Raw genomic sequence first — 26,227 nt, 5'->3', positions numbered from 1 at the left:
CAACCGAGCGCTTTCTGGAAAGGTCTCCACGCAAAGAGGAACTCCAGATTCTGCTGACCACTGAGGTATCTCCAGCAGGTAGGTCAGCAGAAGCTGCTGATTCATGACTCCACAGCCACTCAATCATTTAAAAACCATAATGTTCTGCAACAATTAATGACCCTCTCACTGACCAACAAATGTCTCTAATTATATTCCAAAGGCAGCAGCCATAATCCTCTTAGACAATGTAGTATGTTTTATTCAAAAACCGAACAAGAATTGATAGATTTAAAGTTTATGTGCCTTTCTAAGAGTTCAACAGTTCAAAGCTCATTAGGTGTACCTGCCAGTTACAGTATAATTATGTGCCACCTACAGATAAATGGTCTCACATGGTTTTAGGTAATGAAAATTTGCACCATTTTTTGCAGCGTCCAAGCGAATCCCTGCTACAATGTCACTCGAATCTGTAATTCTGGCAATAAATTCTCATAAGATACCAATTTTCACAATTGCTCTAATATTCCTTTTTATTATCTCCCATTACACGTCATATAATCTCACTTTATCACTATAAAGAATATCTTCACCCTCCTGCTCTCATAATGAGAGAAGAAAAAAATGCAGCAACAATTTTATTATTTATTTATTCTTATATAATTGCAAAATTAGATTCTGGGAACAAGGACAAATTCCAAACATGCGCATGTTTAGTGAAAGGGTGTGATTTCACAGTTTCTCGCAGTTCTCAGGCTGGATGTGCTTCACTGCACCAGCACTGGGGACCGTGCGGACTGCACTGCGCACAACGGCACTGATCAAAGCCACAACCCTAGTGCATTGTGGGAATCGGAGCACGATGCTTTTGGGACTTAAATGGCGGAATTTAGGAATAGGAGGGTTTTGGAAATGTAAAATAAGATACATTTCTGAGCACCTTGTTCTCCAACAGAATCAGAGGCTACCGACCTTTGTCACCCATAAAAGAGGGTCTCTGAGGTCTTTTCTGAAATTGGTCACGCGTTACATTAACTTCACCTTCATAATGCATTCATAATGCTTCGTAACATTCATAAGACGTAAGCACACCATACCATCCTAACATACCACATTATATGATTATAATATTTGCTATTATTGTATAATGTTTCTTATATAATAAAACATACTGAGACATTAACTTTGATTCTTATTTCTTTGAATCACTTGAATGACACAAACATCAAAATTTGACCTCCATGGAAAGTTCCAGAATTCCACACATCTGGCCCATTAGCGCAGACATACTGACAGAAACGTGTTTGGTATGAGGGAACATTCAGGGGTGTCATGCGAGCAGAGCCGAGGCCCCGGCCTACCTCTTGCTGGGTTGGATTCGACGGTCTCCTTTCCTCCAGGTTATTACGGGTTTGGGAGATGCTCTGGGCTTGCAGTTCAGGGACACGTCCTTGCCGAGGGTGGCCACCAGCTGGACCGGGCTCTGCCGGAACGTGGGCGCTGATGCTGTTAGAAGGACAGGACTGAGCTAAGCAGGCCGTCAGCAGCCAGCGGCAAGACGCGGATCACACGCTACATGCACACAGGGTCAGGGGAAGCGTGATCCACTTTGTCCCCATGAAATGGACACTGTAACAGCCTGATATGACTGGAAAGGTCACGTTCCCATCACCAAGTCAGGTGTAAATTTATTTGGGAGGGTAGGAATCAGAGCGTGCAGTTTGCCTAAATTCTGAGCCAAAAGTTCAGCCTCATCCTGCACTGAAACATAAAGGATTTTCAGAGATTACCAAGTACATTTACTACGCCACCTGTGCTGGGTTGTTGGTACTCATCGTCATGGAGAACACCTCTGTGTTACAGGGGCTCCCAGGGATTTGAACCCATAACCCTTCAGTTAGCAACACAGTACGCGACTTGCTAAGCGTCGTGAGCGACAGCCACTGTATATTCATCAGAAACATAATTATGTGAAATAATACAGTAACAGCGAAGCGAAGCTTGAGGCTTAAGTGAAGGTGTTATGGGCTCTTTGGGAGCTGATTAAATACAAGCACCCTCATGTTTGTACATCGTTCAAAGTTAAGAGCATAGAGACATTTCCGTTTATGTTTGCTCCAGTAAATAAATGCTTCTGTTCTTAATGAGGAGACTTGCAAATATGTACGTAGTATTATACTGAAAAAGAGGTTTCGACAGACAGGGCAGTTTAAAGGCTGGTTAGTGGATGCCTGTGTGATCAGCTCGCTTCCACAGGTCACCACACTGGGACAGGGAATGGAGGGCGCCACCTAAATGTATGGAGGCACAAAGCTGAAACCACTGCGGACACTGTGTGTAGCGAACATGGTAAGGCGTGCGGGATCTGACGGCAAGCAAAGACGGGATCTCCTCTGTGACACAGTGTGTAGCGAACATGGCAAGGCGTGCGGGATCTGACGGCAAGCAAAGACGGGATCTCCTCGGTGACACTGTGTGTAGCGAACATGGTAAGGCGGGTGGGATCTGACGGCAAGCAAAGACGGGATCTCCTCGGTGACACAGTGTGTAGCGAACATGGCAAGGCGTGCGGGATCTGACGGCAAGCAAAGACAGGATCTTCTCAGTGACGCGGTGTGTAGCGAACATGGCAAGGCGTGCGGGATCTGACGGCAAGCAAAGACGGGATCTTCTCAGTGACGCGGTGTGTAGCGAACATGGTAAGGCGGGTGGGATCTGACGGCAGGCAAAGACGGGATCTCCTCGGTGACACAGTGTGTAGCGAACATGGTAAGGCGGGTGGGATCTGACGGCAAGCAAAGACGGGATCTTCTCAGTGACGCGGTGTGTAGCGAACATGGCAAGGCGTGCGGGATCTGACGGCAAGCAAAGACAGGATCTTCTCAGTGACACTGTGTAGCGAACATGGTAAGGCGGGTGGGATCTGACGGCAGGCAAAGACGGGATCTCCTCGGTGACACTGTGTGTAGCGAACATGGCAAGGCGTGCGGGATCTGACGGCAAGCAAAGACGGGATCTTCTCAGTGACGCGGTGTGTAGCGAACATGGCAAGGTGTGCGGGATCTGACGGCAGGCAAAGACGGGATCAACTCAGTGACACTGTGTAGCGAACATGGCAAGGCGTGTGGGATCTGACGGCAAGCAAAGACGGGATCTCCTCAGTGACGCTGTGTGCTACGAACATGGCAAGGTGTGCGGGATCTGACGGCAAGCAAAGACGGGATCTCCTCAGTGACGCTGTGTGCTACGAACATGGCAAGGTGTGCGGGATCTGACGGCAGGCAAAGACGGGATCAACTCAGTGACACTGTGTAGCGAACATGGCAAGGCGTGTGGGATCTGACGGCAAGCAAAGACGGGATCTCCTCAGTGACGCTGTGTGCTACGAACATGGCAAGGTGTGCGGGATCTGACGGCAAGCAAAGACGGGATCTCCTCAGTGACGCTGTGTGCTACGAACATGGCAAGGTGTGCGGGATCTGACGGCAAGCAAAGACGGGATCTTCTCAGTGACACGGTGACTTCTCCTGTGTGAGATTCCCGCGGCTACCCGCTTTCCCACCGAAAAGGAACATCCCATAATAAGCGACGTTGCCCGGGTGACGGTGAATCACAGCTGAAGCGTCTGAATTGTTATTTCCTGGCTGCTTAGGTGAGAGAGCTGAACACCAGCATCTTCCAAAAATAGAAACAAGCAAATTATACATTTATGTTCGCATTCTCCGGGGAAATTCACTGTTCTTTTGGAAATATATCCACTTATGTCAGTTGAGTTATATATATAAAAAAACACCAATGCAGGAAATGTGTTATGAAAATAGGGCACATGGTTTTTATGATGCTGACAGTATTGCATGAACATGCCTAACTATAGCATATAGGTGTCATATTCAGCATATAATACAAATACTACTATTAATGTCCGTAATAATAACAATAATAATCTGACCCCAGAGCAGAATGCTGAACAATAAAACAGCTGTACCGTGTTCTCACCAGCAACACAAAGCATTAAAAATATAGCAGCATTAAAAAATTAACCCCGTAATCAGTGGTGAACACTGGAGCTGTCACCTAAACCCATTCAGTCAGTTGTTATCCATCCAAAGGTGTGAATATGACAGTCTGCAGGGCCCCGAGGACGCGGCTTTCGAACAGCCGACTCTGAAATAATTACGATGTGTTAACAGCACATGTGCGCCCATCAGAAACGCTTATAAAAGCACCGGAAGCGGAGGGGGGGGGGGGGGTGGGGCTGCCTGACGACGTGACCTGGGGCTTTGCCGTGAGACGTGAGGGTTTGAGCATTAGCTGTTTAAAACCAGGAATGGATGGTGAACGCGCTAATCACACCCCCCTCCGAGACTCTGCACTCGGCATGGCCTGTGGGCACATAAATGCGATGCAGCTTCACGGCTGTAACAAGCTGCACGTTATTAGGGGGAACCGCTCTGGTTGGTTGTGATGTGAGGCGCTCAGATCTCCTGCTTTCTGGAAAGCCGGCAGTGACGGGCACGGAGCCCCACACAGCCGCACGCCACCGACCCCCGCTGCGAGAACATGGCTGCTTTTTAAGCACAGACGTGCCTCTCAGCCGTCGCCGGGACGAGGGGCGTTGACGCCATCCGAGGATGTAAGCGCTGTGATGAAATTCCAGGAGGGAGAAGATCGCAGGCAGACAAAAGGGTCTGGAAACAGTGGGTCAGCGGGGGGCCGGCGAGGCAGCGGGGGCCCTCACATCGTGTTAGTCAGGCGCCGACTGATGTCTCGGTGGTGTCATGTAGGATTATGGCCATTCGCCCTTGTCTGCCCACCCACACCCCCCCCTTCACACCAAGGCCTTGCCCTGACTTCCCAGAGTCTGTCTGGACACATTCAGCTGCTCCCCCCAGACCAAAGTGGCGTCAGGGTCCCCGGAATCCCCCTCCCCAGAGCCCCCCCACCACATATTAAATATGTCTGGTGTCATGATAGTACAGCACTGAAGAATCAGAATCAGGTTTATTGGGTAAGTATGTTCTCAGTGGGAATTCCTCACCGCTCATCAGTGGGTCTCAAACATACAGAATGGCACCAGCGAATAGTCTGGACACACCTGTTTTTAAAGCACTTGTCTCTAGCTTACCTGGATTATTTACTTTGTAGTAAAAGGCTTTGAGGCAATGAAGTAACACATAACAACTAATGCAATGACCAAGAGAAGCATTCATCTCGAAATTTTCTCAAACTGTACACTCCACAAAATCTCCCCTATTTGCTTCAATGACAGCAATACAGACTCTTTGCATTCTTTCAACCAGCTTCCAGATGTAGCCCTCTGGAATGCTTCTCCAACAGTCCGGAAGGAGTTTACACAAAGTCTGGGTACCCATTAGCTACTCTTCAACCCAACTCATCACAAATCAGCTGGATAGAGTTTAGGTTGGGGGATCGTGGGGGCCAGGTCATCTGTCACAGTACTTCGTCTCTTACCATGACCACAAGAATACAGTACATACCCTCAAGGAGTGCTTAGGGTCATTATCTTATTGAAAAACAAATGATTTTCAGTAGGTGTCTCCAGACTGTTGGCTGGTACCATATATACATACACAATTAAATCAAGACTAGACAATAGTCTTGTATCTCCTGCAGGGAAGATAAGCTCTCAGGCTTTGAGGTTCAGAGTAAAAATCTGTTTCCATGTATGATACGTGTGCGGCATTATACGGCCAAGAATGTATCCTGAGTCATTGTTGGGGTCCGGGCTGCAGCCAGGCCACGCCTGAGGGACCAAACAGCCGAAGAGCGGAGCTGATAAAAGGCTCTGCTGTGTCCAGCACGGCCGAAGGCATTCAGCTCCTCAAGGGTCGCTCTCCTCGGGCACTGACATGTGCATAAGACCTTCTGTAGGCCAACTCTAACCACCTTCCTCACAAATCAGCCTCCTTCCCTTTCACGATGATGACCTCGCAGGGCTACACAGGGATGGGAGAGGGAAGCGGCCACTTTTCCATCAAAACATCTAAAGGCTTTATTCTGTCCTCTTGAACTGCCCGCATTTTGTTTGCTCATCATGGAAGAGGCTTCATTGCAAGGAGTGATATTTAACGGGCACACTTTTAGCCAGTGTGAGCCACTGTCGGTACAAATCACAAACACGGAAGGGCTAATATTTGGTTATAATTTGTTTACAGTTTTGCTCAATGTCAGTCATCAATCAAACTACTAAAGCTTGAGGCTTGTACCTCCGAAAGACCTTTTGAAAATCTTGCAGTTGAAATGCTTAGCGTTTGCTTTCAAGCTAATGGTAAAAGCCGTTACACTAACTGAATGCCATCTATACACATAGTGGTGAAAGAGCACAGCAGAGGGGCCTCTTCTCATGCAGAAGCATCCGGGAGAGACCCAGAGGAGAAGCGATCCAGCAAGGCGAGGAAGGCTGATCATACCTAGGATCTTGAGTTCGGCTGCGGAGTAGATGGTCCCATACTTGTTCTCGGCGACACACTGGTACATCCCCGAGTCGGCGGGGCGTACCCCCCGGATGATGAGCTCGCTGCTCGTGGTCTCCACTCTGTCCTGCAGAGGTAGGACACACCTCCCCTGCTGAGCAATGTCTCACTCATGACAGCTGTAGGACATGACATGACCTGATATCTCAATACCTCTAATGCAGCGTTTTCCCAGTCCGTTCCTCAGGGACCTGCAGACAGTCCACATTTCTGCTCAGAAGCTGGGAGGGAGCAAAAACGTGGACCGTCTGTGCGTCCCCAAGGATCGGGTTGAGAAACACTGGTCTAATGGACGACCGACGAATGAGGATAAGATAAATAACTCATATTCAACAGACCATGTTATTTTAGCAATGCATGTAATACCTTCAATAACATTAATATTTATTCATGTTATACAGTCCAAATATTATGTACCTGCATGTCCTTTACTTAAATCTTTAAACTTTAATTAACAAAGTAAGGAAAAAAGCTGCACAACAAGCTCTTGTTTAGGAAGGATATTCCCAGGCCTGGTTCCTCCATATCTACTCGAGAGCCTCCATGCTTTTTCCTTATTTACTTGTTCACACGGCTCTGTACCTGTGGCAGCAAGGGGGCGCCGTTGCGCAGCCAGCGGTAGGTGGGCCTGGGTCTCCCAGTGGCCTTGCACTCCCACTGCAGCACGTCGCCACTGTCCAGCTGGGTATCGTTAATCACGGTGAGCCATTGTGGGTAGGCTGGGGGGGGCAGTGAGGGGGCACATGGTGCTGTTAGTGGGACACTTCCAGGGTCAGGCAGACACACAGAGAGGGAAACACAGCGGGAACAGATACACACACACACACGCACACACACACACAGACACTCACACATGCACACACGCAGACACAGACACACGCAGACACACACACCTACAGACAGACACACACACACACACACACACACACTTACATACACACAAACACACACACACACAGACAGACACACACACATGCACACACGCAGACACAGACACACGTAGACACACACACCTGCAGACACACAGACACACACACACTTACATACACACAAATACACACAAACATGCACACACACAAAGAGAGAGAGACACACAAACGCACACAGACAGACATACAAGGACACACACACACACAGCTGGGATCCTAAACACATTGGCACACAGATTTCTACACAGTAATAATAACCATTTATACATCGTAATATCCACTGAAAATTGTCCTGCATTCATTTCAACAGGCCTGGCCAGCAGAATAAGAACATCAAAGCACAAAGCTCATCTGCACAGAGAGAAGGCCGCTATCTGCTCCCATTTAGGTGTTTTAGCAAACCTCCAGCTGGCCAGTCCTTCTTTTTTCAGAGGGTAAACATTCTACAAAGTCGTCTGAAGCATGATTTGCATCACCCCTTCTTGTGCCACTCAGATCTCGAAAGAATGTGCCGTTATGTCCAGATCTTGCCGTTTATATCTCTCCAAGGAAATTAAGCTCAGTCTGTGTGCCAGACAAATCAGTCTGCATCTCAGCGTTTTGTGTTTTCCGTCCATAAGAAAACTAGCTCGTGAGAACACTGACTACCTTACTAGCCGTGTGTCCTGTGAGCCTTTTTACGGGACGCAGCCCGATATCGTCAACCTGCAATCTTCCACAAGACATCTGAGGGGAAAAAGACAAGATGGCCGCCGGTGTGATCCTGTGCCAGTAATGAGGTTTTGTGATAAAGGGCTTTCGACATTGACGCACTCTATTCGGTTGGCAAAGATATACTTGATCTGACGAGAGCAGCAAATATACAAGCCTGTTCCCAGCAGTATTCAAACAGGCTTCACATTTCCTAAATTGGATTTGAAATAAAATGGAGCAGGATAGAGGATCTGGCCCCAAACCAGAAGACTTCAGGCAGGGGGGTCTTTAGGCCTATTTTAGGGGGGGGGTTTAGTTTGTTGGTTTTGCACTTGGACATGTCTGAGGCCCCCGCGGTGCTGCAGGGGTGGCGCGCTGAACGTGGGCTTGCTGTGTCTACAGTGTAACTGCGTTCTCCTCACAGCATAACCAGCCTCCAAGTGACAGGCCTCTGCTTCTCCCAGGCTTACTTTTTAAATAATTCCCCCTAAAGGGATGTGACGCTAAAATAATAACAGATCTGTCGCCAGAAGAGGGACGTGTCGGGGCACGGCGCATGAAGGCACACACACACATGCACACACGCACAACTAGAAACACACCGACACACACACACAGTTGGGTAAACATATCTTTATGGGGACCGCTCATTTATTTCTATGGGAAAAATGCTAATGCTAACTATGACAACCTTAACCCCCACCCTGCCCTAACCATAACCATAAGTAACCAAGCAAAATACATTTTTGCATTTTTAGTTTTTTTCATTGCAGTCACAGATTTTGATTAAATTGAGTTTTGCTTTATGGGAAAAGGGTATTCATTAGCTTGTGGGGACATTGTGTCCCCATAAGGTAAGTTATACCTGCTCACACAAACACACATACACACACAGAGGCACATATGCTCACTGTTCCGTCTGCCTTTTGTTTGAATGTCTTGCCCTGGAGATTGTGAGGCAGGTGGGTCGGGTCGAGTCGGGTCGGGTCGGGGTCAGGGCTGCTTTAGTGCTAATGCCAGAAATTGGTACTTAATCTCTAAACCGCCTATGGCTCCCTGCTCTGATGTACAATTAGTATAAGACACTGCACTGAACGTCCCCTGCATGCGCAGGCTGGCCGTGAGATGGCAAAGAGGACGGCTGGGCTGGGTGGGTGAGTCACAAAGCTGTAGAAGGCCTTTCTGCAGCTCCGATGTCCTCAGGTCACGGAGGATTCTTACTTCGGCAAGAAAGAGAGGGTCGGCACACATGGGAGCAAATGTATACAGCGGAGATTTCAGCCAATTAAACGTACATCTTAAGCAAAGCGTAAGCGAATGCACAGGCAGGTCCTTTCTGCCCCCCCCAACAAAGCCGGCGTCCAGGGATGCAGCAGCCCCCCCCCGGAGATGGGTGGTAGGGTAACCAGAACCTGCATAGCTGTTCAGAGAAGCAAATAAGCTGCAGAGGTAAAGTCAAGTTAGCCAGGAAGGAGAAGCCATTTCTCAAAAAAACCGGCACTAACCGTCTGCTGCATCACCAGCCTGGGCCGGAGTGCGGACCCCTCCCCCGATGCAGGCTTGCGGCCGCACCCCTGGAAGGAGCCGCAGAAAGCTCATTAGCCTGAATATGGCAAACGGCGTGAGCAGAGAGGAGCAGGTCACACACTCGAAGGGTGGAGGCCTCAGCTCACTCAGCAGCGCCCTCCGCAGGCAGGCGGCAGAGCACCTCCCCGACGCCCGGTTATGATTACCATTATTATTTTATCTTCTGCCCACAGCCGCTCCTTCCCTGCCGTATCTCCGGCATGTTAAACACGTTCCCCGCAGTCGATTTCACGCCATGTGTTCTACAGGAGGCCCAGTGGAGAATGTTGTTTATCCGTGTTGGGCAGGAACACGGAGAGTGCGACTGATGCACTGTGCCGACGAGAGGAGAAAACATCTGATATGTCGTATCTACAGGGTGCAGCCCACGCCGGCGGCCAGGCGGGGCGCTGTCTCTCTGACGTAAACCATGACGTCCTCTGTGTGCCTTTATCTTGGTGGTATCCGCACTCTGCATTCTCTCACCTCCTCCCCGACACCTCAACTTTCTGCTGGCCCGATACAACCATCCGATCTCTCTCTTATTCGGATCCATTCCGTATAATTACTGCCCCATGAATTCTCCGAACGAGTCCAGTCAAACGTGGATATGGCAGATCAATGACGACCTATTTGCAGTTTGTTACGGTGGCTAAGAAGCTGGAACCACTTTGTCAGAATCCCTCGCATGGAGAGTACAGCAGTGGTCAGTGTCCATTCATTCCATTGTTCATTGCTGGGACACAAAATGCACTTAATGGTCACATTGTTTTCAAAAAACATGTACAAAAACCCATTTAGTGCATTCTCAATTGAAGGATATAAATTTGCTGCAGATCTACATTCATGCTATTGAAATATATTGAAAAAGCATATATATATATATGCTTACATATATACATACATATATATATATATATATATATATATATATATATATATATATATATATATATATATATATATATATATACATATAAAAATAAAAAATGTATTTATAAAAATAAAAATGTGTGTGGAGTTTGCATGTTCTCCCCATGTCATCGTGGGGTTTCCCCCCACAGTCCAAAAACATGCTGAGGCTAATTGGAGTTATTAAATTGCCCGTAGGTGTGCATGTAAGAGTGAATGGTGTGTGAGTGTGCCCTGCGATGGCCTGGCCCCCCATCCTGGGTTGTTCCCTGCCTCATGCCCATTGCTTCTGGGATAGGCTCCGGATGGATAAATAAAAATATAAGAAATAGTTATATAAATAATAGTTAGTATTAAATATAGTTAAGACAATTAAATAAATTGAAGAAAGTATGTGCATATAATATAATATAACATAATAATAAAATGACAGAAAATGAGAGCAATCAGAGTAAATTCAGCTGACCCAGGAAACTCTGCAAGATGCAGAAAGGCCACTGGATGTGAAGTGCAAGGGAACTCGTGGCCAAACCAAGAAGAGATGGTGGACTGGCACTGCCTATTCTTACTCCTAAAACAGTGGATTCACTGCAGTTTCATTTTTGGATTTCTTTATTTCAGAATGACTGTAAAGTACATAAAAATAAAGATGAAGGTCACTAAAGCGTGCTGCAGCATTCTCATTCATTCCGCCAGTGTGTACTTTAGAACATTCTACAGAGCAAAAAGGTGTTACTCTCCAACAGAACATTGATTTATGTGAAAAATCAAACATACTTCAACGACAAAATGATACATCTTTTGCAGCTCCCTGTCGTTAGCGTTTCTAGGTCAGTGTGTTACGTTCAGTATGCTCATCCGGGGAGAACGTTTGCCAGTGTTTGCCGACAGGTTTTTGTATGAAGTGTTTTGGTGGCCTTAGTGCATTTAGAGGAGAGATTAGCGTCGGGCCAAGCTGCGTGTTGATAATGCAAACTTTGTGAACACAGATTTTGCTAAATTGACTTCAGCCTGGAGAAATGCTTGTTAGCGATTGTAGAAAAAGTGCAATAAAGGTTTACGTAAGTTGGCCACCCGGTTACACGGTGATGTGATTATGATACAAGATACTGCAAAGAGGGCCAAGACAGGTGCATGCTGGGTAGGTTATCTTCCGATAAGACAGGATCGGTCCAACACAGCAGTTAAAAGTTCTGCATTCCAGCTATAGATTGAAATAAATAAATCCATAAGACTGGGGATAGTCAGTCGAGGTGACTAACAACACAGTCACATCTCTATAATGCAAAGCTGAACATCAAGCAAAATCAGGCCTAATTCGATCTTCCAGACGAACGACATTGATCCAGTTCAAAACCCCACGCGCTCTCTTTCATTTCAGCAAGTGATACTTTGTGTTTTTGTGCCTAACGAATCCTATTAGTGTCACCATAAAAGACCTCAGAATGCAGTTTAAGTAACAAAGAAATAACAGTTCTTAGTTACAATTGAAAGACTGAATCAGACCCTTGTTGGCACAAGATTAAATTCATAAATCCATGCAGAGAGCAAAGCCATTTGAGCAAGAGGCAGATAAGGCCAGTTTGTGGATCAAAGAGGGTAATAAACTCTGGTGGTAATCTGCCATGCTTGAACGTAAAGGATTTAAGAAGCAAACGTAGCTTCTAAAACTGTGAAACATGCTGGAAAAACAGCAACAACAAAGACATCAAACATCTAAACAGGACAGCAGCTAATAAGAACACTATTCGAATGAGGCTGTTCTCCTCTGCGTTCTGTTCAGAAGGCAAAGCTTCGGAGCAGCTCGGCACCCAGGCGGCACGAGAGGCAGCACAAACATGGGAAGGGAAATATTTCACGCTGCCGTCTTCGCAATGCACATAGGATTCGAGTGAAGAGCATGACAAATACCACGCCGGAGAGGTGGGAGATCTGGAGCCTGCCTAGTGAGAAAGCATGGAGGCTAAGTAGCTAATTCTACAGACGAATAAACAAACAAACAAGCGAAATGAGGAGACAGACAGCTGCAGTGCAGCTCGCTAACGAAATCAGCGAGAAATCACTGAAACTGCAGGTCGGGAAAGCATGGAGAGAATTACCAGGAGTCGCCGCATTTCCTGAGAAACGTGTAATTTAATTATTGCCGGTGTCACGGGCCAGTATGGATCCGTACTTTATAAAAGGGCCAGTTTATGACCAGTATGCAAAACCAAAGGAACATCATCATGTTATTTGTTTCGGAGCCAAGCCTTTCGATAACACAGTTCTACGGCACAGAAAGGTAACAATGGATGAGTCAAATCGCAGTGGACGCCACAGCAGACAGGATGATGGAATCACCACCACCAGAAACCACACGCAGCTAAACACGGCGGCGGGTGACCAAAGGGGCATCCCGAAAGACTCACTGTAGACCTGCAGCTGTCCCCGGAAGGCGTTACTCCCGCGGTAGTTTTCGGCTTTGCACTCGTAGGTCCCGGAGTCCTCCAGCTGCACGTTGGGGATCTCCAGCACCGCCTGGGACTTGCGCAGCCGCGACTTTTTGGGAATGTTGCCGTTCAGTTTCCTCCAGGTGATGGTGGGGACCGGACTGAAGCAGAAACATATGGTGGAGAAAGCCAGGGGTCACACAATAGTGAGGCAGCATCGAGGCAGTATTAAGGTAGCTTTGAGGCAGTATCGAGGTAGCTTAGAGGCAGTATCGAGGTAGCTTAGAGGCAGTATCGAGGTAGCTTAGAGGCAGTATCGAGGTAGCTTAGAGGCAGTATCGAGGTAGCTTACAGGCAGTATCGAGGTAGCTTTGAGGCAGTATCGAGGTAGCTTAGAGGCAGTATCGAGGTAGCTTAGAGGCAGTATCGAGGAAGCTTTGAGGCAGTATCGAGGTAGCTTAGAGGCAGTATCGAGGTAGCTTAGAGGCAGTATCGAGGTAGCTTAGAGGCAGTATCGAGGTAGCTTTGAGGCAGTGAGCGAAACTCACTGCTGCTGGTATCTACAAGTCACCACAGCTTCAAAACGTGAGGCAGCCAGTGATGAAAAACGGTACTTAATGTCACCTTGACAGGATAACGAAATGAGATCAGAGCTGGTGAGCTGGTGGACCCGGGCCCCCCAGGGGAATATCGTGATTAAGAGTTTCTACCGCCTCCGACAGGAATAAAAGGAACCCCGACCGTGCGGCTCAGCATGGCGTGTGTTCAGGTGATGGGGACGACTTCTGTGATTATGGATTTCACGAGTATTTGCATAATAGGAGAAAGCGTGGAGGGAATTGGCGATCTAATGCCTCTGCGTGGTAGCCTGATGCTCTCCTGCCGTGATCCCTGCGGGAATTTGACTGCCTGGGGAAGATCCTCGTTGAAAGAACCATTTTAGGTACGGATCCTCGTTAGGGTGATGGTCTGGCAAGTTTTTAGACTTGAAGACAGACCCCCCCCACCCCGATCCCTATCCACCCGGAAATATTATATAGGTGCACCCTCAGTGCCCCATCGCTGGATAATTACCAAGCGGCTAGTGGGCTGGCAGGTAACCCTGCTGTGATCTCAGTGCCCAGCCCGCATGTGTGCTCATAAGAAGGATGGATGGCATCATTTGCAGTGGGGACTGGCGTGTCTCCTAACCCCTGACCTTTCTGCATCAGCCCATCAATGCACTGGTCACAAATCAGCTGCTCACGGCAGCAGGGCGTCCACAGACTGGGAAGGTTCTAGAACTCTTAAGTAAGGGACGAACCACGACAAGGTTTTCGGTTGCATGAAAACACAAGGCAGAGGGCCGCTGACCAAACTGGCGTTGAGTATTTTCATATAACCACACACCTCAAAGGGGTTTGCCCCACTTATACCATAAATGAAATAATAGAATAAAGGACTCAGAGTTAATTTTTCATAAGTAATTTATTTCAATTAGCATATAATAAAGTTCCAATGTGCTCTTAAAAATATAGTCCCTATAATGATAGAACATCTGCTCAGGCTGTTTGCTGGAAGCAGAAATCCCTTTATGTTACCATAGAAACCATCAACAGAATAGCGCTTGTGTTTCGAAACCCAAGGAATCTCATGCTAATAAGAATTGCTGCTTATTTACGAGCAGAAAGTCACACAGGATTTCATATTAATGTGTTTAATAAAACATTAAAACACATTAACATAGAACTGTTATTAGACTGTTGGAACTACATGTGCAGCAGCATGAAAATAATCAACAGCCATGTGACCTCTCTGGACCAATAAGAAAACAGTATCTACCAGAGCCGTGGTGTAATACCTCACATGTGACACTATCTACAATAACAGGTTATTTACTGTAAGGAAAGAGCATTAAAAACTGCGCAAAAATATGTAGGCAGCGCACTTTGAGAAAGAAACACGCTTCCCATGCTAAGCACCGTCACAACTCACTGGGGCCTGCAAGGCAATGATAGCAAGTTATGATGAAAGTCTTTGGTGGCCTAATTCAATAGGAAAGGAGAAAGCGCTGAGACAGGAGATCTGACCACATTTTGTTATCTTTCCACCTACTGAGTATGGTAATATGCCATTGTTTGGGTAAACCCTGGAGGTAATTAGTCACAATAATTAATAATAAACATCAAAATGATTGTAATCTATGAAACGTCATCCACAGAAGTTAATCGCATAACATGACACTAATTGCAATATTGCCTGGAACAGCAACAGCAAAAATCATTAAAAGTGCTACATGAAGAAGTACTGACTGAAATGCTCGTCGAAGGAACAGATCCTGTCATCATCCCTAGTACAAAAAGAAATGGGATTTTTTAGCATTACATCTTCTGCTTCTCCGCCAGAGAAGGTCACTCCGGCGAGGCTGTCCCCGTGCCGTAACTCACACTCCCTATCAGGCTCTGCAGCCTATTAGCTACGTCCTGCTGTTCATGGCCACCGAGAGCAGAATAGGGCTGTTTCGGGCCTAGGTGACGAGGAGTGTAATAAGCGTGTCAGAGTAACGCGATGCTGGAAGGAAGCTTCCGGCATACGGCGTTACTCCGCAGGCAGAGCCCATCGTGTTTCATCCCTCCGCTCATGCTGACCGGCGGGCAGGCTGAGGAAAAGGTCTTAACGGGAGTTCCGACTTCATTCTCAGCATCCAAATCACACCGGACTAGGCGTGATATCAGGCGTGACTGCATTCATTTGTATGCAGGGAGGGAGATCGTGAGCAATCTCACAGACACGAAGGCCATTACACCCAAATTTATTTAGAAAAGAAGAACAAGGCGAGGGTCAGAGTGGATCGTCTGTTCGGCGAGCGAGTGATACTGTCCTGGCTGGTTGGGTTTAATGAAGGCAGGACAGAGTGACATTGTGTGGGAAAGGGGCTAGTCAGATGCGGATAATGGCGTCGAGATTATATTTCCCATTTTTAAATCAGTGTAAACAATCCAAAGATTTTTTACCAATATTTATCTCTTCCATAGATTATCTGTTATTAGCCCCAAGGGTTTACTGCTGAATAATTCACGTGGTCAGTTTGGCAAAATAAACGGGTAGAATAAGTGGGTGCATCAATGCGATCTTTTTGAATTATAATTGCAAAACAAGCAAGAAGAAAAGCTCGAGGCAGAGAATAAACTAACAAACGGAATATTTTAATTTTATGACAGAGAAGGCAGACCAAAGCTAATTACCTGGTCATAGAAACGACTGGAGAAATAAAAAAAAAATCCCTAAGGTTATGTAAACAATGTCATCGATCTCTTACAGCACAAATGATTCTTAACCTTCCGTTTTACTCAGTTATTGCACTTTGTATCCCACAGGCTATGCTCAACAATCAATAGTTAAAAAAATAAAACACTCTGATTAGTTTTAATCAACCAAAGCATTTGTTTACTACTCCGTTTTCATTTATATTTCACGGCAAAACAGCTTCTTAAAGAAAATGGACTGTGTCAAACACTAAATATACCTGCCGGATGAATTTCTAACTCGGCTAATGCTGAGTCTGAACTGTAATGATCTGTGGCTCCTGTCAGCCTCATTGAGGAACCAGAAATGAGTCAGCATGAGTTTTCCAGCTCTACTGGCCTGCTGGAGATGGCCATGTAAATTCTGCTTTGAAGCACCAGATGGCCTTGACTGAACCAGAACTGAAATCATCAGGCAAGCCCTCAGCCAGCTGAAATCCCCTCCTCAAGTCTGATTGCCTTCACCTCTTCCCTCCATCGGAGATGGAAAGAGAGTTGGCTGGCTGCAAAGCCCGGCTCGCTTGGTGCATTAACAGGGGGCGAAACGAACACACAGACCATGTGAAGCCAGTGCTGTTTCCAGAGACTCCTTTGGCCAGCAGGAAACATGGGGCAGAGTTATGGAAACAGAGGCGGCAGCAGGGAAATGGGGGCGGAGTTAGATAAACTGAAGCGGAATTAAGGAAATGGACTTGGTGTAGTAGGAAAGGCAGCAGAGATCAGGAAATGTGGTTGGCATTAGAAAAACAAGGCAAAGTTAGAGAAACTGGGTGGAGTTTGGCAAATAGGGAGGAGTTAGAAAAACAAGGCAAAGTTAGAGAAATTGGGTGGAGTTAGGGAAACAGGGTGGAGTTAGGGAAAAGGGGAGGAGTTAGGGAAATGGGGAGGAGTTAGAAAAACAAGGCAAAGTTAGAGAAATTGGGTGGAGTTAGGGAAACAGGGTGGAGTTAGGGAAAAGGGGAGGAGTTAGGGAAATGGGGAGGAGTTAGAAAAACAAGGCAAAGTTAGAGAAATTGGGTGGAGTTAGGGAAACAGGGTGGAGTTAGGGAAATGGGGAGGAGTTAGAAAAACAAGGCAAAGTTAGAGAAACGGTGGAGTTAGAGAAACTGGGTGGAGTTAGGGAAACAGGGTGGAGTTAGGGAAATGGGGAGGAGTTAGAAAAACAAGGCAAAGTTAGAGAAATTGGGTGGAGTTAGGGAAACAGGGTGGAGTTAGGGAAATGGGGAGGAGTTAGGGAAATGGGGAGGAGTTAGAAAAACAAGGCAAAGTTAGAGTAATTGGGTGGAGTTAGGGAAACAGGGTGGAGTTAGGGAAATGGGGAGGAGTTAGAAAAACAAGGCAAAGTTAGAGAAACGGTGGAGTTAGAGAAACTGGGTGGAGTTAGGGAAACAGGGTGGAGTTAGGGAAATGGGGAGGAGTTAGAAAAACAAGGCAAAGTTAGAGAAACTGGGTGGAGTTAGGGAAACGGGGTGCAGAGTTATGGAAACAGAGGCAGCATTAGGGTAATGGGGCGGACTTAGAAAAATATGGACAAGAGGTGAAGGTAAAATGGGGGCAGAATGAGGGAAATGCAGGGCAGGGTTAGGGAATCAGGAGCGAGAAGCCCATTCCATGCTTTGCCTTCTTACTTACTTTCCCAGGGCAAAGCACTCTAGCCGCACAGTCATTCCTCTAGCTGCCAGCACGCTCTGGGGAAAATGCACCTCAATTTTGGGCTCATATTCCCCCATTACTCCTGAAAAGAAAAAACACACAAGGCACAATAAAAACACCCGGCCTGCCGTCTGAGGAGGCCTGTACCCTGTAAAAGCTTTGGCGATGATATCCTACTGAATTAGAGAAAAGGAACTGCCAAATGCATTTTTTCCCGCCTTTATTGTCCCTTAAACAGAAAATCTTAAAGTGGTCCCTCCACTGAGATCAATAGTACTGATGGATGATCTAGGAACACCAAAGCACACACTTAGATTTGTGGTGTCTTTCATCCCACTTAAAACTTCCCCTGCCTGTCTGGTGTGCACGCTTTTCCTACAGGATGTAAATATACATGTTTTATCCCTTATTTTAACTCAGAAGGGGTCAGACTGCAGTTAATATTGGGGAGAATGATTCCATATTTTGAGGTTCCCAACAGAAATACACTAATCCAGATGTAGACGCTGCGCAGATCAGTTCGGATGGGAGACTCTTCTCACCTGATACTTTAGCTGATATTTCCCAAATGTCATTCTGCAAACAGTCCTACGCAGCTCTGTTCAGCCTCGAGATAAAGCTTGACATTTTGCTCCACTTGCATCATCGCTGTGTTTTGTGTGTTTGGGTACTTCATGCAGTTGCCACTTCTCTTCTCATGGCTGATAGACACGTGATTCCAGAATATCATGCACGTTTCATACTTATTCTCCCTGGACTAACATACTGCTGTACATGTTCTGTTCAGAATGCTGAGGTAGGCAACTCATCCAGAGCCGTCAAAATCACGCATGCGACCATAAAAACATCTCTGTCTGTCAATCTGCTTCCATGGATCCGAGAGACACTTGCATTAAAATGACTTTGCCAGGTTTTGCAGTTTCATACGGTGGTGTATTTGAATCATAGATCAGATTTAGTGTACTCCAAGTTTGGCAGTGATAACGAATAAAAATGGAGTATTTTGTGAGCTTGAACAAACGGCACACATTCGCCTCCACTGGCAATGTGACAATTTCACATCAATTCAGCTGCTTGATTCCGTTTCGGTGAAATAGATTGTGATGGTTGCACAATGTCTTGTTGCACTTATTTCATTTATATTCATTAACTTTTTTCCCCTCTCAAAACTCCTGTCTGGAGAGGGAAGTACAAAGTGCACCATTCATCCATGGATTTAAGGGGGTCTCTCTCTCTCTCTATCTCACCCTCTCTCTCCGTCTCTCTCCCTCTCAATCTCGCCCACTCACTCTCCATCTCTCTCTGTCACTCTGTCTGTCTGTCTGTCTCTCTCTCTCTCTCTCTCTCTCTCTCTCTGTGTCTCTCTCTCTAGGCACACACCTGCTAAGATCTCCTTACGTTCTGCCCCCCAATGAGCACTGATTTGGGTGGCGGTCTCTCTGCTCTGGAGAGTCAAAGGGCCATCGGTCCTAACCATTCCTATATGTGACAGAAACCACATTTCACAGCTACATTCCAAGCCCTCAATGATCAAGGATTTTAATTCTAAAATAGGGTTAAAAAAAAATAATCCAGGACCGACTGCCATAAGGCTGCATGTCCTTCACTCTGAATGAGTTATACAGGTAAATAGTAATATCATGCTCTTCAGTAGTCATCCTCTGTTTCCTTGGGCCACATCCACAGCACAAAAAGTCACACTGACGTCTCAGCCTAGTGACAGACAGGAGCAGCTGTGAGCCCTGGTCGTGCTCCGTCAGTCAGTAGCCATGTGTCCGTTACAGCTTTCAGGGACATCCTGCTTTTGCTGAGTTCACAGTGTTCCTGGGTTCACAAGGGAGGTGCTATTTTCTTTAACCAATCACAGCCTTCGGACATCACGTCATTGGTCCGGTGTCTCCTAATTTTCAAACTCAAGGCTTCCAGCCATCCAGCTAGCAACAGTGTGTGGCTCGGTGAGCTAAACCCCTGTGCTTGTGATCAGAAGGTTGTTGGTTTGCGCCTTATTATTATTAATATTATTATTATTATCATCATGAAATAAAGACACACCCATACATTGATCTGTATGATTTGCAGGCAAGCATATTCCTGTGTTTTGTATAATGTTTTGTTTAACAGATATTTTGTCTATGTCCCAAAAATGCAAAACCCTCCCTTGTTGACCCATGGACATGTTGAACTTGTCAAAATCAGGACATGTTGCCTTTCAGCACCTACACAGCTGACTGAACAATCCTTTTTTTTAGGGAGGGGTGGAGGTGTTTTTGTCACAGATGTAATCCTGAGTAAGTGAGCAGTCAAGCTGCATGGATTCCAGTAAATTCCCCGGAGGCGTACTGCCATACAGATCTCCCGTTAGTAATGTTGAATGCAGCGGCAGACGAGGGCCAAGCTCCTGAGCCGTTCCGCCCGCCCCAGCCCCGCAGGCCCCAGCCCCAGGGACCCCCCCTCACCGTCTGTCTTGAGCGTCAGTGGCGTGGGCGGGCTGAGCACCCGGGCGCTGGTCACTGTATTCTTCACCAGGCAGATGTAGCTTCCCACATCGGAGGGCTGCACCTTGGAGATGTACAGGTTCCCCGTCTCCTGGGAGATGAAGCGCCGGCTGTCCTCCGCCACGAACGAGGGGAACTCGTTAAACACCCAGCTGTAGGAGATCTCTGTGGGGGGGGGTGAAGGATGACCGGGGGGGGGGGGGATACAGAATTGAAATAAGAAGAAATCTCAGGCCCAAACTCATCCAAATCATAGTTTATCAAAACTGGATATAATCGGCACACACTATGGAATATCTGGTTCAGCACCACACCCAACCTGGAAAACAATGCTTTGCGGCAAACCTTATAATCACGGCTCCCATCCTCAATGCTGACATTCACCACGTCCAGCAGGTCCTGCCCTAACAGCGACCGGAAAGTTTTTATCAAACTCCACTGGCAGCCCATCAATCCCAGCCGCTTCCCCGGGTCCCCATGTGTGCTAGAGCCGCATGAAGCTCGTCCAGTGACAAGTCCTTATCAATCTGCGGAAGACCCTCCAGAGAGACCCCACCCCCCGGGGCGCTACGCACTCACTGTTCAAGAGCTGAGAATAAAAAAAGATGTTTGTATACTTTCTAATATCTGATGGCTCAGTCAGAAGCAGAAATAATCCATTCTGTCCATTGTTCTGTTCCAAGTTAAAGATAACGTTGGTAGAACGTTGACACATTCTGAACACAGCATCCTGAACCTTCTACCGCAACAATCTAGCTAAGGGCTTCTTTGTAGACACATCTAACAGACCCTAACGCCGTAATACTGAAGGTCATCTTCACAAGTCGGTATAAGTCCATGTATGTGTGGCGTGACCATGACAGGATAATCCTGACAGAAGTGTTTAACCTGCATTGCTGTAATGATGAGAAAGTGGAATTCATTATTCTAAGAAGATTCCAAAAGAATGCAAAAGCCTGTCAGAAATTAACATCAGCCATTAAATTGCCAGTGAACACCCAAAAAAACTAACTGGACTGACAAAAGATGACCTGAAAGCGCTGGAATGACATCTAAAACCACAGAACCAGTCTAACCTTGTTATGGACACAGTGTCTTTCTCCTGAATCCAGCTATATTGTCTCAGGTCTTAATGCTGACATCTCCATAAATCATGTGTTGCTAGAAGTTCAAGCCTCCGAGCAGAAGCATGAGGTTCCAAACGATCCCAATCTGATTAGCCTCAGTACAGTTAAAATCCCCACCAAGATCAAAAACTCGCTATTGTCAAGATCCCCAAGCACTGTGCTCAAAGCATCTAAAAACAGCAGCCTGCTGCTCTGCTGGGTCGGCGCACAGACACAGACAAAAACAAAGATCATTCTCAGTGTGTGACGTCACTTCCCAAAGTCTACCTGGCGTCATTTACTCAGCCCTGAAAGCCCACGGAACAAAAGATTTCTAGATCAAAATAGCCCCGCCCCCACTGAAGGACAGACTATAACAATTTCCTCACCCACAACCACAGACACGGTCCCCGACCCATTCCAACCGAGCCATCACCCCCAACAACACCCGGCCACTCCACACCCTCCAGGGAATGTCCCTCCCCAGGCCCACCGACGGCCCGCACGGTCTCAGTCCACGTAGCCCCGGTCAGCTCAGAACAGTCAACACACTCATGACAAAAAAAGTGCAAGACCAAGTTTGAAAAAGATAGAAAAGTTAGTAACCCTCAAATTCGCCGTGGCCACTCATTTCCGAGAGAGAGAGAGAGAGAGAGAGAGAGAGAGAGAGAGAGAGAGAGAGAGAGAGAGAGAGAGAGAGCCAGAGAAAGAGATCACAAGGTGAAAGTTAAAGGACAGAGGATGACAGATTATTTTTTAGGGCCTGTGCCGTGAAGCACGCTGCCGTATCAGGGCTGTGACAGATGAAAGTTGCTGTTTATTTTCAGTTTTGGGATTAGCATTGTCAGAACAAGGCGGCACCTTCTCAGATCATGTTAGAACGTCCTTGTCTGAGCAGAAGTCTTACAGCCCCTCAGTTTCTCACAATCCAGCCACTAATCCTGCAATTATTTAAAGAACTTGATAAATATCAAAATGACACGCTGCTATGAAATTGTCTGCAGCCGACATCGGTGTGAGTTATAACAGTGGGGGATCTGCGGGGGCGGGGGGGGGGGGGGGGGGAGGGGGCATGAATCCTCATGAATACAAAACCCAGACAAAGACCAATTAAGCACACATTTGGAATATGAGCCATCTCGCCTCACGCACTTCCACGGTCCTGTTTATCCCAAACACTCGCGCCCACGCACCGATTGTTCCGAGAAGCCCAGTGGCTTCTACCCCCATGTTCCAGAAGAAGCAACAAGCTCTCTGAGGGAAACCATGAATATTTATGACGAAAAACAAACTACTGTTGTTACTGTTCATATGGGGTGTCTCTAATGGACCCCTGCTCTGTGTTAACCGCAAGGCTCCGCCCCCGTGTGACCCCCTCCTTTGCTTACTTAAAGAGAAGCCCCCCCCCAGCACCTGATTCATCACAGTATGTGTGTCTCCATGCACACGTTCTGCTGATTAGAAGCCCAGAAAGCGCTTTTCACGCCATGTTAGCAGTAGCCTATTGCACAGGCCCTGAACCAATCACGGCCTCCAGGTACCCTCTGCGGGGCCCGGGGCCCGCATCCCAGGGGTCACTCTGCCTCCCAAGAGGACCGCCCACATTTCGGGAAGAACGGTCGGCTCAGCGATCGGGGAGAAGATCACCTGCATGCTAACCAAAAGTCGCAGTGACCGAGTCCTAGCAAAAACCACAGGGAAGCGACAGGAAGGAGAAGATTTATTCAGCTTATTAGAACCCCAAATATCCACGTCTAATGATAGCAAAACATTCCTCATACGCTAGGAGCCGTGATGCAGTAAATTGAGAAATAATGTTCTGTTTACATCTCAATGCTTCTAAAAAGATGCGGCATCTGCAAACTGGGCGATCTTGCAAAACATCTGTTTTAAGTATCACTTGCTATTCATCCAGGCTTTTTATTAGGCAACCTTATCATAGAGAAGCTTATAATCTGAGATTTCGGTTAAATACTAGATGTTGGAGGGGCCGGAGTCGTTCCGAGATGAGGGTTTGATGAGATCTGCCCTGGAGGCAGGCGATCTGACGGTGTGGAGTAACTGAAATGGCCACGGGCCTTTTTAGCACCAATGCTGCACGCCGCCCTGCACTCTTACTAAAAGGCTCGGACATCCATAAAAAGGCTCATCGTGGACGACACGCTCAGGCCAGGACAGATGTCACGCATGTGGCAGGCGTGATGTGCGGGCAGAAGGTCGTGCACACTCCTCCGCAGACGGTCACAAGCTCTCTGTAAAGTCAGAGTCTCCCTGACAGACACGTTCACTTTTATTTACGTTTCAGTCCGCGTCTGTCTGCCGCGCTGCTGTCGGCTGAGTGACTGAGAAGGCGCCGTTTATCAACGCTATGCAGGGCCACCGTTCTGGGACTCTTAGCCCCGCCCCCTCAATTGTATGTCGATCATTTCTCTTTAGCCTAAAATGTCGTGTGAAATGTCATCCAATTCTCGTGTCGCCTAAGAGTTTTTTTTTTAATTAATGAAATTTAATGCAGATCTCATTTGACTTCCATCTCTCCCTCAGCCTCTCCCGGGCTGAAGGCTCCATCGAGACCTATTCGGAAACTGATTTATGGATGAAGGACTGATTTCTCCGTGAACATGCTCCTGAATTTCTGAGCAGCTGCGTGGCCAGAACAATCTGCCCCCCGCTGACGGGTGACATGGCAACCCGGAGGGGGGAGCGGCTGTAGGATCCAGCTGGGGAGCCCAGGCTGATTACTACTGAGCTCTCTGCTTCTGGAACACAGCTGACATAACCAAAGACAAGGTGACTCAGAGAGAATGTGCATTTGACCGTAGCTACGCTGGGTCTTGAAAGCTGGTGGTGCGCGACCCCAACACCTACTGGTACCGCAGTAAATAACTAACTGTACCAATCAGAGCAGCAGCTGTATGCCACCTCTATGGACACCAGGCCAAAGCCCAGACTCACACAACATGAAGAACATGGACTTGCGGGCCAAGGCACCCATAACACTAGTATCCTGTACTAGTCACCAATACCCTGCTGTTGTGAACATGGTTTCACAGAGTCCCCGTGCCTCTCTCAATTAGACCAGTGTGAAACAGGCCAAACGCAATAAACACGCATTTAGAGGCCTGATTCCTGCAGGGAACAGAAAAATCAATCAAGCTTTACTGGGCAGAGGGATGGTGCCATAACCCAAAGAATTACGATGATTAGATGGTGTGACACAGCACTGTCCAGCAGTCAAGAGGACCGCTCTCTTTGCTGTCTCTGAAATCTGAAATTAACCTTGGCATTGGGAAACGTACAATAGAAGCACTGGCCAAGCAGACACTAGGGGAGAGAGCTGTGGGAAAGACCAGAGGGGAGGCAGCACTGAGCCATGGAGGATAAGACTCCTAGGCGGTAGGATTTGTCGCTGACAGTATTTTCGCACTGGGATCACAGTGTCGGGGACAATGGGGGGGGGACATTACCTGGAGAATGAGGAGGCGGAGCACAGAGGAGGACCACGCCCTGGCCCTCCCGCACGGACACACCCCCTCTTGGGCGACCGCTGAAGTTGGCCAGATCTGCGGGGACACGAGGAACACAAGCAGTTTAGGGTTAAGGTTAGGTTTAGGGTTAGTATTAGGGTTAGTTAATGACATCGCCTTCTGTTCGGAGAGGCGTCCAATCAAAAACGCAGTGATGCGATTATAGCTGCTACTGAATTGCCTTGTAATTTCAAATGCGACTTCACGGAGAGTCATGATAAAAGTGTATTAGATTAAATTAATTAAAAATCCCCCTCTCTCCCCATGTATAGAATGTAGAGGATTTAAACTCGCAAGCGGGGGTGGATGAAAGTCTATCCTCACTGTTCCTTATCCACCATATACAATCAGTCCTGCTACAAGGCAGCCAAGGCGTTCCTGAAAAACCTGCTTTTCACAAAAACCATGGACTAAAAATACACATAATCAATGGGAAAAAACAGGGTTGGGGGATGTGAATGTGACTCACAAGCTTAGTGACTTACACCAAACGAAATGAATTAAATAATGAAAACAAACAGTGCTGCTAGTGCAATTATATGTATTAGAAATAAGAAATAATAATAATGCATTAATAAATTATATCATAAACATCTCCTATTCGCAAAATACAGTACTACAGGTTGGAAGTCAAGCTTGAACGTTATGCACAACGACAACGAAATAAAAATTAAAACAGTGATAACAGGGAGCAATAATAAATGTCATAATAATAATAATAATAATAATAATAATAATAATAATAATGGCTGTGTGGATGTGCTCAAAGTAGCTCTTGTAGATTTGAAATCCGGTTCGACCTATTCACTGTAAACTGAGAACTGATTTGTTCACGAATGGGACATCACTGTTGTTCACGTGGGCAGCTGTTTCTGCGTGCAGGTAGGCTTAGTGTTTCTCATGTGGCCTTGCGGTTCGCGCAGTGCTTTTCCCACTGACTGAAAATGGCGCAAAGACAAATGCGATTCCACATCGTATTGAGCATTGGTACTAATATATCAGTCGCTTTAGAAAAGATTTGCGGTGTGATGTCAGCTGTCATAGCAGGAATGACAGTAACGACTTTCTTATTTTTTATAAGAAAAGAAACATGGGACACAGCTTTGATTATGGGCTGAAGCCAGGGGGCGCCGTGGGCACTGAGGCCAGTATGGGACCTT

At 46.9% G+C, this 26,227-nt stretch overlaps 1 protein-coding gene across 3 annotated transcripts in view; it reads right to left on the bottom strand.

Annotated features, from left to right (window-relative positions):
- Positions 1 to 26,227, bottom strand: part of cntn5 (contactin 5) — a 129,252-nt gene that overhangs the window by 22,489 nt on the left and 80,536 nt on the right. For all 3 annotated transcript variants that reach the window (XM_048980971.1, XM_048980970.1, XM_048980972.1), the window contains exons 6-12: positions 25,008 to 25,103; positions 20,396 to 20,599; positions 17,919 to 18,021; positions 12,982 to 13,163; positions 7,056 to 7,192; positions 6,411 to 6,540; positions 1,341 to 1,485 (exon numbers count right to left, since the gene is read on the bottom strand). In XM_048980971.1, the coding sequence (XP_048836928.1) occupies positions 1,341 to 1,485; positions 6,411 to 6,540; positions 7,056 to 7,192; positions 12,982 to 13,163; positions 17,919 to 18,021; positions 20,396 to 20,599; positions 25,008 to 25,103 (997 nt within the window). The remainder of the gene's footprint in view (positions 1 to 1,340; positions 1,486 to 6,410; positions 6,541 to 7,055; positions 7,193 to 12,981; positions 13,164 to 17,918; positions 18,022 to 20,395; positions 20,600 to 25,007; positions 25,104 to 26,227) is intronic.

The sequence above is a fragment of the Brienomyrus brachyistius genome, chromosome 17 (genome assembly GCF_023856365.1).
Source record: "Brienomyrus brachyistius isolate T26 chromosome 17, BBRACH_0.4, whole genome shotgun sequence".
Taxonomy (NCBI): domain Eukaryota; kingdom Metazoa; phylum Chordata; class Actinopteri; order Osteoglossiformes; family Mormyridae; genus Brienomyrus; species Brienomyrus brachyistius.
The sequence above is the reverse complement of the archived record's forward strand: the minus strand, read 5'-3'. Positions and strand labels throughout refer to the sequence as shown.